This window comes from Salmo salar, chromosome 16, assembly GCF_965601325.2.
Source record: "Salmo salar chromosome 16, fSalSal1, whole genome shotgun sequence".
In the NCBI taxonomy this organism is placed as follows: domain Eukaryota; kingdom Metazoa; phylum Chordata; class Actinopteri; order Salmoniformes; family Salmonidae; genus Salmo; species Salmo salar.
The window spans coordinates 4097681-4114692 of record NC_138306.1 but is presented as its reverse complement, the minus strand read 5'-3'; the positions used below and the strand labels follow the sequence as shown (position 1 = coordinate 4114692).

The 17012-nt window shown below is 42.5% G+C and overlaps 1 protein-coding gene across 2 annotated transcripts in view; it reads left to right on the top strand.

The window, feature by feature from the left end:
* Positions 1-17012, top strand: part of LOC106573040 (filamin-C) — a 66169-nt gene that overhangs the window by 11203 nt on the left and 37954 nt on the right. The window contains exons 3-18 of one of the 2 annotated variants that reach the window (XM_082962459.1): positions 1424-1521; positions 6384-6540; positions 6872-7032; positions 7608-7770; positions 7960-8160; positions 9628-9892; positions 10139-10275; positions 10525-10718; positions 10867-11124; positions 11407-11530; positions 11938-12098; positions 13974-14355; positions 14606-14868; positions 15107-15385; positions 15599-15917; positions 16264-16437. In XM_082962459.1, coding sequence (XP_082818585.1) covers positions 1424-1521; positions 6384-6540; positions 6872-7032; positions 7608-7770; positions 7960-8160; positions 9628-9892; positions 10139-10275; positions 10525-10718; positions 10867-11124; positions 11407-11530; positions 11938-12098; positions 13974-14355; positions 14606-14868; positions 15107-15385; positions 15599-15917; positions 16264-16437 — 3336 coding nt within the window. Of the gene's footprint in view, positions 1-1423; positions 1522-6383; positions 6541-6871; positions 7069-7607; positions 7771-7959; positions 8161-9627; positions 9893-10138; positions 10276-10524; positions 10719-10866; positions 11125-11406; positions 11531-11937; positions 12099-13973; positions 14356-14605; positions 14869-15106; positions 15386-15598; positions 15918-16263; positions 16438-17012 lie in introns of both variants that reach the window. The other variant, XM_014147665.3, reaches the window with a different exon arrangement.

Sequence of the window (17012 nt, the reverse complement as noted above, 5' to 3'; positions counted from 1 at the left end):
CAGAAGAAAGTTCTTTGTTTCTGGCCATTATGAGCCTGTAATCAAACCCACAAATGCTGACGCTCCAGATACTCAACTAGTCTAAAGAAGGCCAGTTTTATTGCTTCTTTAATCAGAACAACAGTTTTCAGCTGTGCTAACATCATTGCAAAATGATTTTCTAATGATCAGTTATTCTTTTAAATTATAAACTTGGATTAGCTAACACAATGTACCAATGGAACACAGGAGTGATGGTTGCTGATAATGGGCCTCTGTACGCCTATGTATTCCATAAAGAATCTGCCGTTTCCAGCTACAATAGTCATTTGCAACATTAACAATGTCTACACTGTATTTCTGATCAATTTTATGTTATTTTAATGGGAAAAAAATGTGCTTTTCTTGAAAAAACAAGGACATTTCTAAGTGACCCCAAACTTTTGAACGGTAGTGTATTTATACTTAACAGATTTATAGTTTTGGTACAGCTAGAGAAATCAGGTAGAACAAGAGTCGTTCCCTCTTTTGTTTGAGAAAGTATTTCTCGTGTATCCCTGACAATATTCCAGCGCCAGATTAATGTAAAGTAAATGTTTAAATGTCACGATAATGTTACAGTAACCCAGCAGCTCCGCGGTGTCAGTAATAACGACATAATAGACTCTTGTTGAGCTCTGGGTTCTTTGAGTCAGTGAACTCACTGTATTGCTAACAGATAATTAAGCATTAGCAGCACAAGGCACATCATTTATGGCCTCCTGAGTGGTGCAGCGGTTTACGGTACTGCATCTCAGTGCTAGAGGCGTCACTACAGACCCGGGTTTGATCCCGGGTTGTATCACGACCGGCCGTGATCGGGAGTCCCATAGGGCCCAGCGTCGTCCCTGTTAGGGGAGGGTTTGGCCGGTGTAGGCCGTCATTGTACATAAGAATTTGTTCTTAACTGACTTGCCTAGTTAAATAAAGGTACTTAAAAAAAATAAAAATAAGCACATAGAAATAGAATTACATTGCGGTCCACACATCATAGACCCATTGACTTGAATGGGAATGCTAATTCTAGTAAGTCTATTTCTAGTGTTTAGCCTGTTTGCTTTAGCCCTCAGTGTCCGACAGGGAAACTGAAAGGACGTCTGTTGCTTTCGTTGTTTTGATATTGAAGCCCTTCAATCAAGGGCTAGTTAAACATCTATCTATACAAACTGGAGGAGAGCAGCATGGTCTCACAGGGTGGTAGGGTGTTAGTGGTAATTAGTAGAAGTGTAGTAATGATGATAATCTTAGTTCTTTCTCTTACCAGATAAGACACTTATGTAATTGTTAGAGGATGCCATCTTAACCCTGAGAGGATGCCATCTTAATCCACTCTAAAACCCCTGTCACTCCCTCCTTCCTCCCTCTCTACTTCTCTCCCGTCGTTTCCCTCTCTCTTTCCCTGTAGGTCTGTGCTCTGACTGGCAGGCCTGGGACCCTAACCAGCCTGTGGAGAACGCCAGAGAGGCCATGCAGCAGGCTGATGACTGGCTGGGTGTGCCCCAGGTAAGACACACTACTCTGGGGACTACTGTCCACAGAAAGCCCCTTGAGGCTTGTCAAATTTGCAGTTTAAAATGTTCAAATCACATGTTCAAATGCAAGTTCACATGTGAAAGTAAATCACATGTGAAAATCTAATTTGCAGTTTCACATGTAAGAAAACTCCACGTGAAAATCTCACTTTCACATGTGGAATTGCAAGTTCAAATGTAGTGATGAAATAGCGTTATTCTCCTCACATGTGAAAAGGTGGTATTAACATGTTGCAGTAGCAATGTTACAGTATGTAATGCCATTCTGGAAGAAGGTAACTTAGCCTCCCCGAGTATAGTAATTAAGGTACTTTAAAAATAATAATTTCTTATTTCTGAGCCATCCATTCGTAGTGTTACTCAATATTCTTGTAATGCTTTTTGTATAAGAAATCTTAAATTAAAGCTCAATTTGACCAAATTCTGAATTTGCGATTAATTGTGATTAATCGCAGATCCTGCGATAAAGTCAATTAAAAAATTTTATCGTTTGACAGCCCTCGTTGACATAAAAATATAAAAATGCACATGTGAAAGTGTAGTAGACATGAGTCGATCATGGTTCTTCATGGTCACGTGAAGAAGTAGGCCCGCCTTCAACTTCAGAATTTGTGTTGTTCCTTTTGTTTGTACGGTCAAGACATTGGCTTTTCCTGTGGGAGACCCGGGTTCTAATCCCGGCAGTTACAGAAGCACACATGAGAAATGTAAAATATCACACATGAAATGTGAAACCACATACAGTTGAAGTCGGAAGTTTACATACACTTAGGTTGGAGTCAGGCTAGGGTTATTTTTCTCAATTTCCTCAGAAAAAAAATTGTAGACCTCCACAAGTCTTGTCTATCCTTGGGAGCAATTTCCAAACGCCTGAAGGTACCTTATTCATCTGTACAAACAACAGTACGCAAGTATAAACACCATGGGACCACGCAGCCATCATACCGCTCAGGAAGGAGACGCGTTCTGTCCCCTAGAGATGAACGTACTTTGGTGCGAAAAGTTCAAATCAATCCCAGAACAACAGCAAAGGACCTTGTGAAGATTCTGGAGGAACAGGTACAAAAGTATCTGTATCCACAGTAAAACGAGTCCAACATCGACATAACCTGAAAGGCTGCTCAGCAAGGAAGAAGCCATTGCTCAAAAACAGCCATAAAAAAGCCAGACTACGATTTGCAACTGCACACAGGGACAAAGATCATACTTTTTGGAGAAATGTCCTCTGGTCTGATGAAACAAAATAGAACTGTTTGGCCATAATGACCATGGTTTTGTTTGAAGGAAAAAGGGGGATGCTTGCAAGCCGAAGAACACCATCCCAACCATGAAGTACGGGGGTGGCAGCATCATGTTGTGGGGGTGCTTTGCTGCAGGCGGGACTGGTGCACTTCACAAAATTGATGGCATCATGAGGCAGGAAAATTATGTGGATATATTGAAGCAACATCTCAAGACATCAGTCAGGAAGTTAAAGCTTGGTCGCAAATGGGACTTCCGAATGGACAATGACCACAAGCATACTTCCAAAGTTGTGGCAAAATGGCTTAAGGATAACAAAGTCAAGGTATTGGAGTGGCCATCACAAAGCCCTGACCTCACACCTATAGAACATTTGTTGGCAGAACTGAAAAAGCGTGTGCAAGCAAGGAGGCCTACAAAACCTGACTCAGTTACAGCAGCTGTGTCAGGAGGAATTGGCCAAAATTCACCCAACTTATTGTGGGGAGCTTGTGGAAGGCTACCCGAAACGTTTGACCCAAGTTAAACAATTTAATGGCAATGCTACCAAATATTAATTGAGTGTATGTAAACTTCTGACCCACTGGGAATGTGATGAAAGAAATAAAAGCTGAAATAATTTATTCTCTCTACTAGTGGCAATGTCACGTGATTTTGTTTTGTGGTAGATTTTTTTTGAAATTATGTAAAAATGGTCATAGGATTTGTTCACATGTATTCGCACGTGTCCGAAAACCACGTGTTTTTTCACGTGATTTATTAGGTTTTTTTTGTTGCGGCACGATGTGGAGCTAGTGAGTGTAATGCTATGAATGTTTTAGTTAACAGAGGGACGATACATGGCAAGGTTTCATATTGTCTACTATGTTTCACTTTTACTGTAGTTTATTTTGTTTGAGTGTTGAGTAGGTGCATGAGTAGGTGCGTGATTATAGCATAGTATAGATTTATATGCTGAGATGTAGATTTGCCAAATTCAATTCCAAGACTGACACTGTCAGATGTACTATTTGAGTGCTTGTTTATCTACTTGTTCACTTGTTTATCTGATACAACACGTGCATAGTCTCAGTGAAGCAGGGCCATTCGTGACATGGCATCACCCTAGGGTGTGATTCATGCTGAGATGGCCTAGGGTGTATATTGAGCTGGCCTAGGTTATACTGTATATTGAGCTGGCCTAGGTTATACTGTATATTGAGCTGGCCTAGGGTGTGTATCGTAGTGAGAGATAAGGCCAAAGTTATGTGTCTTGGATTCCCAGGTCCCAGGCCTAGGGGGCTGAATTCTCCCCGGGCTGAGGGCTGTCTTGTGAGCTGTCGATGAGGTGTGGGAGAGGGCTTGGCTCTGGGCTAAATCATGGTTTACTGAGGCCACAGTGCTTAACCCTGCTGTGCTGGGGTCAAGAAATGTACACCACACTGTGATACAGCCAAAAAAACAGGGAGGGAGGGAGGGAGTGGAGGAGGAGGGAGTCAATGAAATAGAATCTATGCAATGTGGAAATGTGCCTTTACATTGGTTTACAGAACACATAAACAATAGAGACATCAAATGTATTTTATGCCTGTCTGTTATACAAACTTCTACCTTTTGCTAAGTACACAGACTATCTACTAGGCCTAGTAAGTAATTTAGTCCTGTATTGATTTCTTAAAAACTATTTACAGTAAAGACCAGAAAACAGTCCTCTTTTTTCATTCGGTATACTTCTGGCCCTTCTTTGGACACTGTGTTAACAACCCTCCAGACGAGCTTCAATGCCATACAACTCTCCTTCCGTGGTCTCCAACTGCTCCTAAATACAAGTAAAACTAAATGCATGCTCTTCAACCGATCGCTTCCTGCACCTGCCCGCCTGTCCAGCATCACTTCTCTGGACGGTTCTGACTTAGAATTTGTGGACAACTACAAATACCTAGGTGTCTGGTTAGACTGTAAACTCTCCTTCCAGACTCACATCAATCATCTCCAATCCAAAGTTAAATCTAGAATTGGCTTCCTATTTCGCAACAAAGCATCCTTCACTCATGCTGCCAAACATACCCTCGTAAAACTGACCATCCTACCAATCCTCGACTTCGGCGATGTCATTTACAAAATAGCCTCCAATACCCTACTCAACAAGCTGGATGCAGTCTATCACAGTGCCATCCGTTTTGTCACCAAAGCCCCATATACTACCCACCACTGCGACCTGTACGCTCTCGTTGGCTGGCCTTCGCTTCATAATCGTCGCCAAACACATTGGCTCCAGGTCATCTACAAGACCCTGCTAGGTAAAGTCCCCCCTTATCTCCGCTCACTGGTCACCATAGCAGCACCCACCCGTAGCACGCGCTCCAGCAGGTATATCTCTCTGGTCACCCCTAAAGCCAACTCCTCCTTTGGTCGTCTCTCCTTCCAGTTCTCTGCTGCCAATGACTGGAACGAACTACAAAAATCTCTGAAGCTGGAAACACGTATCTCCCTCACTAGCTTTAAGCACCAGCTATCAGAGCAGCTCCCAGATCACTGCACCTGTACATAGCCCATCTATAATTTAGCCCAAACTACTACCTCTTCCCCTACTGTATTTATTTATTTTATTTATTTTGCTCCTTTGCACCATATCATTTATATTTTAACTTTGAACTTTCTTCAAATAACAAATCTACCATTCCAGTGTTTTACTTGCTATACTTTATTTACTTTGCCACCATGGCCTTTTTTGCCTTTACCTCCCTTATCTCACATCATTTGCTCACATTGTATATAGTCTTATTTTTTTCTACTGTATCATTGATTGTATGTTGTTTTACTCCATGTGTAACTCTGTGTTTTTGTATGTTGTCGAACTGCTTTGCTTTATCTTGGCCAGGTCGCAATTGTAAATGAGAACTTGTTCTCAACTTGCCTACCTGGTTAAATAAAGGTGAAATAAAATAAATAAAAAGGGTAAATACAGATGTGCTTTGACATATGCTCCCCATGGGGCAAAAGGGTTTAAGTCAAGTAAGACAATTGTGGCTATATTGACCCCTAACCCAATGTTTCCCAACCATTTTTTTTTATTTTTATGTGGCACACCTAAAATGTTCCTATAAATGAATGTAGTGGTAATGACCTCCTTCTTGGCAGATCCATACTGCAAATCCTCTATTTTCAGTGACAAATATTTTTTTACAGATTAAATAGGATTTATTTGAAGTATTGTCATAGTTCTTTACTCATGAAGATGCATTTGTGTGTGCTAATGGTTCTCACAGGCTAAGTAAAATGATAGCCTACAAATCACTTTGCTCATGATACGCTCCCCTCAAATGATAATGTAACAACAGTCTGAGCGCACCAGACTTGAAACAGTGATACAGATGTAACCATGTACCATTCAATGTATTATCTGAGTGGCACTGTTGCTCCCAAGTCAAAATTCCATATGCATTCCACAGGTCACGTTTATAAGTGAATGTTCCAAAAAATTAACAAGATCAGGAAAACTTTTGCGACACACCTGAGTTCCTCAAGGCACCAGTTAAAAATCACTTCCCTAACCCATGACTTTCTGCTTGTTGACTAGGTAACTAACTTTTCACTCTCCTTGTGGCCTAGGTGATCAACCCTGAGGAGATTGTAGATCCGGAAGTGGATGAACAGTCTGTGATGACTTACCTGTCCCAGTTCCCTAAGTCTAAACTGAGGCCTGGCGCTCCCCTCAAACCTAAAGGGGTTCAGCTGTACCCCAAAAAAGCCAAGTCTTACGGACCAGGTGGGTACCACTGGGATAGGGACCATACTTTACCACAGTGGTGAGTTGAATCTAGCACTGATTTAGTAGATAAAGACATTTTTACTTGCGATAGTTGTGAGGTTGTTTTACCTACTGTAGTTGAATGCACTTGGGGATAAAGCATCTGCCCGATGACTAAAGTAATGTAAGTGAATCAGGATCTCTGATAAGCATAATGTATTGTTTCATATACTACCCATAGACTCAAACACATCCAACTCGCTATTTTATACATATTTTTCTAATTATAAATTCTGCTGGAAATTCATGGACATTGTACAATGAAGTAATCTTCCTCTCTCTCCCATAGGTATTGAGGCAAATGGTAACATGGTTCTGAAGCCAGCAGTGTTCACAGTGGAAACTCTGCAGGCGGGTCAGGCTGAGGTGCTGGTGTATGTCATTGATCCTGAGGGACACACTGAGGAGGCTAAGGTGGTCTTCAACAACGACAAGAACAGGACCCACACCGTAATTTACATCCCCAAGTTTCAGGGCGCCCACAAAGTAACTGATCACTACCATCAATATCCCATATAGATTTATTTTACTTAACTTTACATTCTTACTTGATTTGACTTTACTATACACACATCTCATCATCACAATGTACTACTAGCCCACTGAAACTCTTTAAAGCAAAACGTAAAGGCCCAATGCAGTCAAAATTCATTTTCCCCCTGTTTTGTATCATATTGTACAACAGCTGATGAAACTAACACTGTAAAAGTGTGAAAAGATTTGATCAGTGTTATTTCCTGATAGCTGCTGGTTGAAAATACAATCTACACAGGACCTTCGCATGGGCGGGAGTTTCAGCTTTCCATGGTGACATCACCATGCAGTAAATTGGTTAATAAACCAATAACAAAGTTCCAAACCTCTGCCAATAACAGCTAATTTTCACACCACTCCCAAATGTGCCAATGTAAATCTATTACAGTAAGCTAATTAACTGTTATCCAGAAATTATTTGAAATATATATATTTTTTAAAGTCTGCATTGGGCCTTTAATAAAGGAACATTTTACTGGTTCTTTCCTCAGGTGAAAGTGCTGTTTGCTGGGCAGGATATTGATAAGAGCCCCTACACAGTGAATGTGGCCAAGGCCATAGGTGATCCCAACAAGGTCCAGGCCAGAGGACCAGGGCTGGAAGCTACTGGCAACATGGCCAACAAACCCATCTACTTTGACATCTACACTGCAGGTAAGGAGTGGGGACACACCAGACAAGGAACACATTAGTAGCAGTGATCAGATGAGTTCCTTGCAAAACTGCTAAAACTAGAGAAGGAATTTACTGTGAGGGCCCAAAATAATGTCCCACGTTTCCTTGTTTTGATCACATGGTTGGTTAACAGTGTTTTGATTGGTCTCTTCCTGTTATCCTGTCTAGGTGGCGGTAACGGTGATGTGAGCGTTGTCATCGTGGACCCTGAGGGGAAGAAAGACACAGTGAAACTGATCTTGGACAACAAGGGGGACAGTGTTTTCCGTTGCACCTACTGGCCCATGTTGGAAGGCCCCCACACCATCCATATCCTGTTTGCCGGTCAGGAGATTCTTAAGAGCCCCTTCAAGGTTCAAATCGCAGAGGGTAAGTTAGCACTGAGCCAACTGTCACTAACAGTCACCAACTGTCACTACACAAATCACCGTTGTTGGCACTACTGTTGCATTGTGTCATTCCGTTGTTGATATATCACTCTCTAGTTCCACAGTTATTTCAATCACTCGCCGCTGCCAACATGTCGCCACGATGACCAGTCAGTGTTATGTTGAAGTTAAACCAACTTCCTGTCTGTGATTTTTCGCTCCTCCCTCTATCTTGGGTCCTCTTCCAGTTCAAATAAATCCCGAGTCTGCATTCACCTCTCCCAGTGGAGAGAAGGGCCCAGAGGGCAAGAAGGGTGGTGTCCCTACCCTCAGAGGCAAAAAGTGCAGACCAAGTTAGTATGGGTTGTCTAGGTGGAGGCCTGCGCCCGTTGGTATGCTAGCCGGGCCCCACCACACCTATGTCCTGTGCCATATGCCATTTTCCCGATGCCCTGTATGCTTCCTAATGCAATGCCATGCCCTCTGAGGGCCAAGAAAGAGTGCCTTGCTTGGGCGGTTGCTGCCTTGCCTGTGGCAGCTCGGTGTTGGAGACAGATATCTCATACATTTCTATTATGTAGCAAAGTGAATGTTCTTGACTAGTAGGAAACTTTCCAGGAAAGTGATTTTAGTCTAAGTGAGTCAGTGCTTCCCAGATTGCATTATGAAATGTTTCATTTTTAAATGTTTTGGCTTGTTGTGTTTCCTTGATTTGGGTTAGTATTCATAGGTTTTATTGTTTCAAATTTTTAAGAGTAACCAAGCCTGCAATCAATGTTTCTATTAGACTGAAATGTTGTTAAGTCAGTTGTTGCCTGGAAGCTCCATTAGTTTCTTCATGATGCAAACAATACATGGTTGTATTGATATACAGTACTTGTCAAGTTTGGACACACCTACTCATTCAAGGGTTTTTCTTTATTTGTACTATTTTCTACATTGTAGAATAATAGTGGAGACATCAAAACTATGAAATAACACATATGGAATCATATAGTAACCCAAAAAGTGTTTTATATTTGAGATTCTTCAAAGTAGCCACCCTTTGCCTTGCTGACAGCTTTGCACACTCTTGGCATTCTCTCAACCAGCTTCATGAAGTAGTCACCTGGAATGCATTTCAATTAAAAGGTGTGCCGCCTTAAAAGTTACTTTGTGGAATTTCTTTCCTTCTTAATGTATGTGTATTATACAATGTGAGTGTACTGCATTCAGCATTGTGCTATTCCTATACTGCATTGTATCAAAGTTCAAAGCTAGCATCCTATGGAATTGATTGACTGATTATGTTCATTGACCTTAATAATGAAATTCATTATAGCATCTTGCCTGCATCATGTTTGCATACGACATTGTATCGTATGTGAATGCTCCTGCCAGCTCCATTTGGTCCTACACTGCTAGGTTAGTCTGTCAATCTGTCAGTCTGTGTACCACTCTCCTTAACCACCCCTTTCCTTCTCTCCAGCCATCAATGCCAACACGTGTTGTGCCACAGGCCGAGGCCTTCAGCCAAAAGGGGTGAGGGTCAAGGAGGTGGCAGACTTCAAGGTCTTCACCAAGGGAGCTGGCAACGGAGAGCTCAAGGTCTCAGTGACTGGACCATGTGGAGATGAGGAGCCAGTGAAAGTAAAGGATATTGGTGATGGTGTCTATGAATGTGAATATCTTCCTAACCAGACTGGTAAATACAGCGTCAACATCGCCTGGGGAGGACAGCCCATCCCACACAGGTAAGGACTTTCAATAAGCTGTTTTAAATGCTTATAAATGTGTAGAAATGCTTATTAATTATAATGCTTTTTTAATGTTCTATTAGTGTTTGTTAATGATTAAATACTCATTAATAATAGCATATAAAGTTTTTATAAAGTTAGCATAATGTGTTTACTACACTTCCCAATGTCCAGCACCTACATAGTCTACTGCAACGTACCCTCCTTTCCTTTTCTTTACCTATTTCTGTGTGTCTCTTTCAGCCCCTTCGATGTGGAGGTGAGTGAGGTGGCAGGCCCTCAGAAGGTGAGAGCCTGGGGTCCTGGTCTGGTGACCGGCCAGGTAGGCAAGTCGGCTGACTTCATGGTGGAGGCCATCGGCACGGAAGTGGGAACTCTGGGTAAGCCAAGGCATGAGGGACATGGGGCATTATGAGTAAAATAGTTGAACAAGTAGAGTAATGGATTAGATGACAGTAACAAAATCAAACTTCTTTAGTGGAACTTATCTTTACATTTTCTAAGAAAAGGCACATTACTTCTTCTTTATAGTCACAAGTTCAGTTGGTATTCTAACAGGTGTGCAGAGGAAAATTACCTATATGCCTCTTGAGTGATTGGGAGACTAAAGTCAAACGTTCTCTCTCCAGGCTTCTCTATCGAGGGTCCATCCCAGGCTAAGATTGAGTGTGATGATAAGGGTGACGGCTCCTGCGATGTCCACTATTGGCCCACTGAGCCAGATGACTACGCTGTCCATGTCATATGTGATGACGAAGACATCAAGGACAGCCCCTTCATGGCCCACATCCTCTCTGCAACCAATGACTGCTTCCCTGAGAAGGTTAGCTCCTCCCACCACACCAGCCTAGCTCCACCCTTACAGGAGTAGTTTTTATGACACACAAAAACACACTGATGTACAAACAAACATACACGCATTTAATTGTACCTCTATGCAACTCACATTAATGTTTACCTCTCTGTTGCAGGTGAAAGCTTTCGGTCCAGGCCTGGAGCCCATAGGGGTCATCGTAAACAAACCAGCAGAGTTCACCATCGATGCCCGCGAGGCTGGCAACGGCCATCTGAAGATCTATGCCAAGGATACAGAGGGCGTCACCATCGACATTAAGATCACTGATAAGGGAGACGGGACCTTCTTGTGTGTGTACGTCCCCATCAAGCCCATCAAACACACCATCATCATCACCTGGGGAGATGTCAACATACCCAACAGCCCCTCCAGGGTGAGTAGGACTGACCCACTGGGATTTGAACCCAGGATCTCCTGTGTGTCACTAAACCGTGTTAGCCCACTGAGCTAAAGCCTAGGCATTAGGTCAAGGACGGGGAGCCAATACAAGTCTTCAGGTCTCAGACAAGTTTACATAAGCCCAGCCAGCCTACTCTTATTTAGGGAAAATGATACTCCACTAGAAATGGATATGAGTACTTTAGGTAGCAACAATAGTGTTGTGTGTCAAGTGTTGCCTCTGTCTGAATAACATTGTGTGTTTCTGTGTGTATAGGTGATTGTTGGAGAGGGCTGCCACCCAGACAAGGTCAAGGTGTATGGTCCAGGAGTGGAGAAGACAGGACTCAAGGCCAACGAGCCCAACTTCTTCACTGTGGACTGCACAGAGGCTGGACAAGGTATGTGTGTTAATAGGAAATACTACTCAAAGTGTTCTTCGGCTTCTTCCTGTAGAAGAACCCTGTAGGGTTCCAGGTATAACATTTTCACCTTGTTAGAACCCTTTTAAAACCATTTCTTCCATAGAGAAGGCAGTTTCTTTATTTTTTATTTAACCTTTATTTAACTAGGCAAGTCAAATTCTTATTTACAATGACGGCTTACCCCGGCCAAACCGTAACCCGGACGACGCTGGGCCAATTGTGCGCCGCCATATGGACGAGCATCGTCTTGCACTTGTTCTGCCAATACCAACCTAACTTTAGTGCCTGCAACTGTAAAAGATCAGAAAGTTTTTGATACTGATAGGCAGAGTATTATGAGATTTCTTCATATGTAGATATACATATCTATTGATCTCCCACAGGAGACATCAGTATTGTGATCAAGTGTGCTCCAGGAGTGGTGGGTCCAGCCGAGGCTGACATCGACTTTGACATTATCAAGAACGACAATGACACCTTCACTGTCAAGTACACCCCCCCCGGTGCAGGGAAATACACCATCATGGTGTTGTTTGCTGAACAGGTGAGACTAAAACTACACTACCCAGGGTCCTTCAGTAGAGAGTTACTGTTACAAGGGACATCAAACGTGGAGACACTATGGAGGCTCTAATCTAGAGCGCCCAGTTAAATTGTGTTTGAGAGCATTTTTTAACTCTCTAAATGGTTAAATGAGCGAGAAATAGATGTCATTGTTGCAATAGTTTGTGAGTGGGCAACATATACTATCATCTTAAATTGACATGTTGAATTATTTTGCCATATTCAATTATTGTATATTTTGCACTAATTTCCCTAATGTGGACAGTTGTTTTACTACCTTACACAATCTTGCATTTTCACCATAAAATTAAGTGGAATTCAACATCCTTTTTACCTCAGACTGGTGATGTTAGAATAAAAGTTTAGTCATCATGATAACATGAGATTGATTGCTTAAAACAGATCAATATCTTTGATTTTGTACCGTTGAGTTTGTCACACGTGCTGGGATGCGCAGGACTTAGAACTCGGAGTGGCCAGGAAATGGCACAGAAAATGAATGGGTGGTCTCTCTATAAAAGTTGCTTGCCACACACCAATACATGGTTTTGACAGTCAAACTAGCAGTTAAATAGCAACCAACCTTTGTCACTATTGATATCCTATGCCACGTCGTGATATGTTGAAGTTAACTAACAGAAAAAGTGGTCTGTTCCCTTTTCTGTGATGGCAGCCTCCCAAAATCAACATCCGACATTCTAAAATATAGATATAAGCCTTCTAAACAAGTTCTCATCTAAACAACCATGTATAGGTTATTCTAAGTTTCCGTGTGCCCTTTGAATAGTGTTAGTTTAAACAGTGCAACCCCCCAAACATTTGTCCCCTGTTCTATAGATTTTGGCGTAATATCAATGGAAGTGATTAACAAAAACAGTGTTGTGTTACACTTACCGGGTTGGCGAGCCACCTGAATACAAATGCAACACTTCAAAATGTAGCTAGCTCTCTTTCACAAATCGTCCTCTAACCAGTAATGTACACATTATTTTGAATTCCGTGTGGTTTTTGAGCTTTATTCGTTTTAACAGGACGTGCAACCTCATCTCCCCCCTCTAGCGCCATTGAACTCAACATGATATCGACATGAGTGATTGACAAATAAGTGTTGTGTTTCTCTTTCCGTTTTGGCGACCCCCAAATCAAAATGCATCACTCCAAAATGTAGCTGACTGTCATCTGCAGGTTGTTCTCTAACCAGTGATGTAAATAATAACTCCAGTTTCCATTTGTTTTTTTAGTTGTGTTAGTTTCAGCAACGCGTACAACCTGATTTTCTCCCTAATCGATAGGGGTTTTGGTGCATGTGCAGTTTATAAGGTGCTTTTTTACAAAAACACAAGTAATATGATTACTATTGTTGCACATTTACTTCATGTGTAGATACTACATTTTATATTTAGGTTTCCAATACAGTATATCACAAACTGTTTCTGCGTATTGGTTATTGATTTGAACATGTTAAATCTGTGTTTTAACATTGGGATTCTTAACAAAATGTCTTCTCAACAGGAAGCAGCGACAGCATCATTTTCAATTTAAGTTTTAGGAATATAAATTGAACATTCAACATTTATTTCCAGTGTTATTGTACCTGATCAGGTAAAAACTCCTGAATGAGTCCAAAAACGTGCTATGGTTTGTTTATTTTGATGATATACCAGAAATCACCAAAATGGGTTTGCCCTGCCTACTGTTACTATGTGGCTTAGCATTAGAACTATAATAATTCTAACTATTCATTCTAAGGATGACCCGAATGGAACAAAAGTTGTCGTAGTTGGGATCTCGATTTGTGTTCGAGTTTTTATAAAAAATCGTACAGCAGCAAAACCATTCCATGTTTGTGTTACAGGAAATCCCCATTAGTCCATTTAGAGTGAAGGTGAATCCTTCCCATGATGCTGGCAATGTGAGGGCTGAGGGCACAGGACTCAACAAGACAGGCGTGGAGGCGGGCACTCCGACCCACTTCACCATCTTCACAAAGGGAGCAGGCAAGGCCAAGCTAAAGGTCCAGTTCACAGCAGCAGAACTGAAGGGAGAGGCTGTCAGGGACTTTGAGATCATAGACAACCATGACTACTCCTACACCGTTAAGTACACCGCTGTTCAACAGGGTCAGATGACCATCTCCGTCACCCATGGAGGGGACCCCATTCCCAAGAGCCCCTTCAATATTACTGTGGCTCCTCCTGTAGATCTGGGAAAGGTCAAGGTTACAGGACTGGACACCAGTAAGTTCTCAACATTGTACACAGTAACTTTGCAACGTAAAGCCCAAAATGTAATTGATTTGAAAACTGGATCTTGTTATCTTATTCATTTTCTTCTTCTTGGGACCATGTACATCTGACATTGCCCTAGATTATAGCTATATACCGCAGCTAATTCTTATTTGCAAAGGTGTTGTCAATAGTTTGAATGAGTAGCTGTTAAAACTGATGAATATATGATTTAAACATGTTTGTTCTTGTTATTTTACAGAGGTAGAAGTTGGCAAGGATCAAGAGTTCTACATCAACACCCAGGGAGCCGGAGGACAGGGCGAGGTGGCCGTCAAGATGACCTCACCCTCTGGCCGACCAATCCCTTACAAGTTGGATTCGGACACAGCCAATGGAGCCCACTCGGTGAAGTACATCCCCCCAGAGGAGGGGCCTTACAAGGTGGACGTCAGCTATGATTGCAACCCTGTCCCTGGATCCCCCTTCGCTGTGGAGGGAGTGATGCCTGCTGACCCATCAAAGGTAAAAGTGACTACAACATTTGACCCTATGAGCTTCAGTGGGATCTATTTTAATGTGAGGCTCATGAAAAGACAGTAACTGTCCGCTGACTGATACTCCGAAATGTAATCTATACTGAAGCTTAGTGAACCATCATGAATGTTTTTTTGTCCTAATGTTAACACTACTGGCATCAACTTCTTCTTGCTTCTTCATGACATTATGAGTCTCTCTAACATCTATTAACTTTATCCTTCAGGTGCGTGCATACGGCCCAGGCCTGAAGGGAGGCATTGTGGGTAAACCAGCCCCCTTTGCCATTGACACCAATGGAGCGGGCCCCGGCGGGCTGGGCCTGACTGTGGAGGGGCCGTGCAAGGCTAAGATCGAGTGCCAGGACAACGGACACGGTACCTGCTCAGTGTCCTACCTGCCAACTGAGGCTGGAGAGTATGCCATCAATATCCTGTTTGGAGAGCAGCATATCCCTGGGTCTCCTTTCAAGGCAGCTGTTAAGCCATGCCTGGAACCCAGCAAGGTGAGATGAGATGATACTTTATTTAATATACTTTATGCCTTCGATATGCCTAGTTATTGATTTTTTGACATGCCTATCGGTTGTGTATTCAGGCTGATTATATCGTTTATATATTTTCCATGTTTTTTAGGAATGTATGATGTCAAATTTGAGATTGTATATATGTTTCTGCATCTGTAAAAATATCAAATAAACCTATCCCTAAACCTACAGGTAACAGCCAGTGGTCCAGGCCTAGATAAAGCCAAAGCAGGGGAACCAGCCTACTTTACAGTGGACTGCACCAGTGCCGGAGAGGCTAAGCTCACCATCGAGATTGTCTCTGAGTCCGGGGCTCAGGCCGAGGTCCACATCCAGAAGACAGACGAGGGAACCTTCTCTGTCACCTACATCCCACCTTTCCACGGCACACACACCATCACCATTAAGTACGGGGGTCATGTGGTTCCCAACTTCCCTGCGCTCATCCAAGTGGAGCCGGCTGTTGATACCAGCGGAGTGCAGGTCTATGGACCAGGAGTGCAGCCCAGAGGTAAGGAGGAGTAGTTGTGGAGTGGTTAGGGCATATTACCCTTGCCTAGGTAAAGTAGGCAAAGGCTCCTATAGCTAAAGGCTACTTAAGCTATTTAACTATAATTTGGTAAATGCCTCAATCTAAGGCTAGCTAGCTACTATACACAGTAGTTTACGAGCAAAACAAAGCATAGCTTACTGATAAAAGCCATATAGCTAAGGCTACTATAGCATACCGGCAAAAAGCTACTATAGCTAAAGTATACTGGAAAAGGTTACTCTACCTAACACTACTGTAGCTAACAATTACATGCTAACAATTACAGTAGCTTGCGATCCTTCCTTGCGATCATCTTTGTCTATAGGAGTCATCAAGGAGGTTACCACTCACTTCATTGTGGATGCCCGCAAAATGACCAAGACCTTTGGTGACCACTTGAAAGCATGCATCATCAGCCCTTCAGGCACCAGCACGGACACCTACATCACAAACAAGGGAGACGGAACCTTCAGAGTGGAATACACCGCCTATGAGGACGGTAAGAACATGTAGAAGATGAAAACTTTTCTGATAGCTTTCTGATAGCTAAAGTTAGGTTGCTTCGTAGGATATGTTTAATAGCTATCTGTCACGTCCTGACCAGCAGAGGGCGTAATTGTGTTAGTCTTGGTCAGGATGTGGCAGGTGGTTTGTGTTTGTTAAATGTTGTGTTGGTGATTGGGACTTCCAATTGAAGGCAGGTGTGTTGAGTTGCCTTTGATTGGAAGTCTTATATAGGTGTGTGTGTTTTTCTTTGGGGTTGTGGGTGGTTGTCCTTGCACTGCATTGTATGTACCTGCAAGACTGTTGCTGTTGTAAGTACTGTTTATTGTTGTTTTCAAGTGGATGCTTTACGTGTTTTATTTAATAAACATGAGTGTCCACAATCCCGCTGCGCCTTGGTCCTCTTCTCTCCATGACAACTTCTGTGACAGAACCACCCACCACCAAAGGACCAAGCAGCGGAAGAGGAGGAAGCCACAGGAGGAAAGTTGGAAGCAGTGCGCTCGGGAGGTGATGGATTCCTGGTCGCTGGAAATACTGGAGGAGAGGATTGACTGGACATGGGAGCAA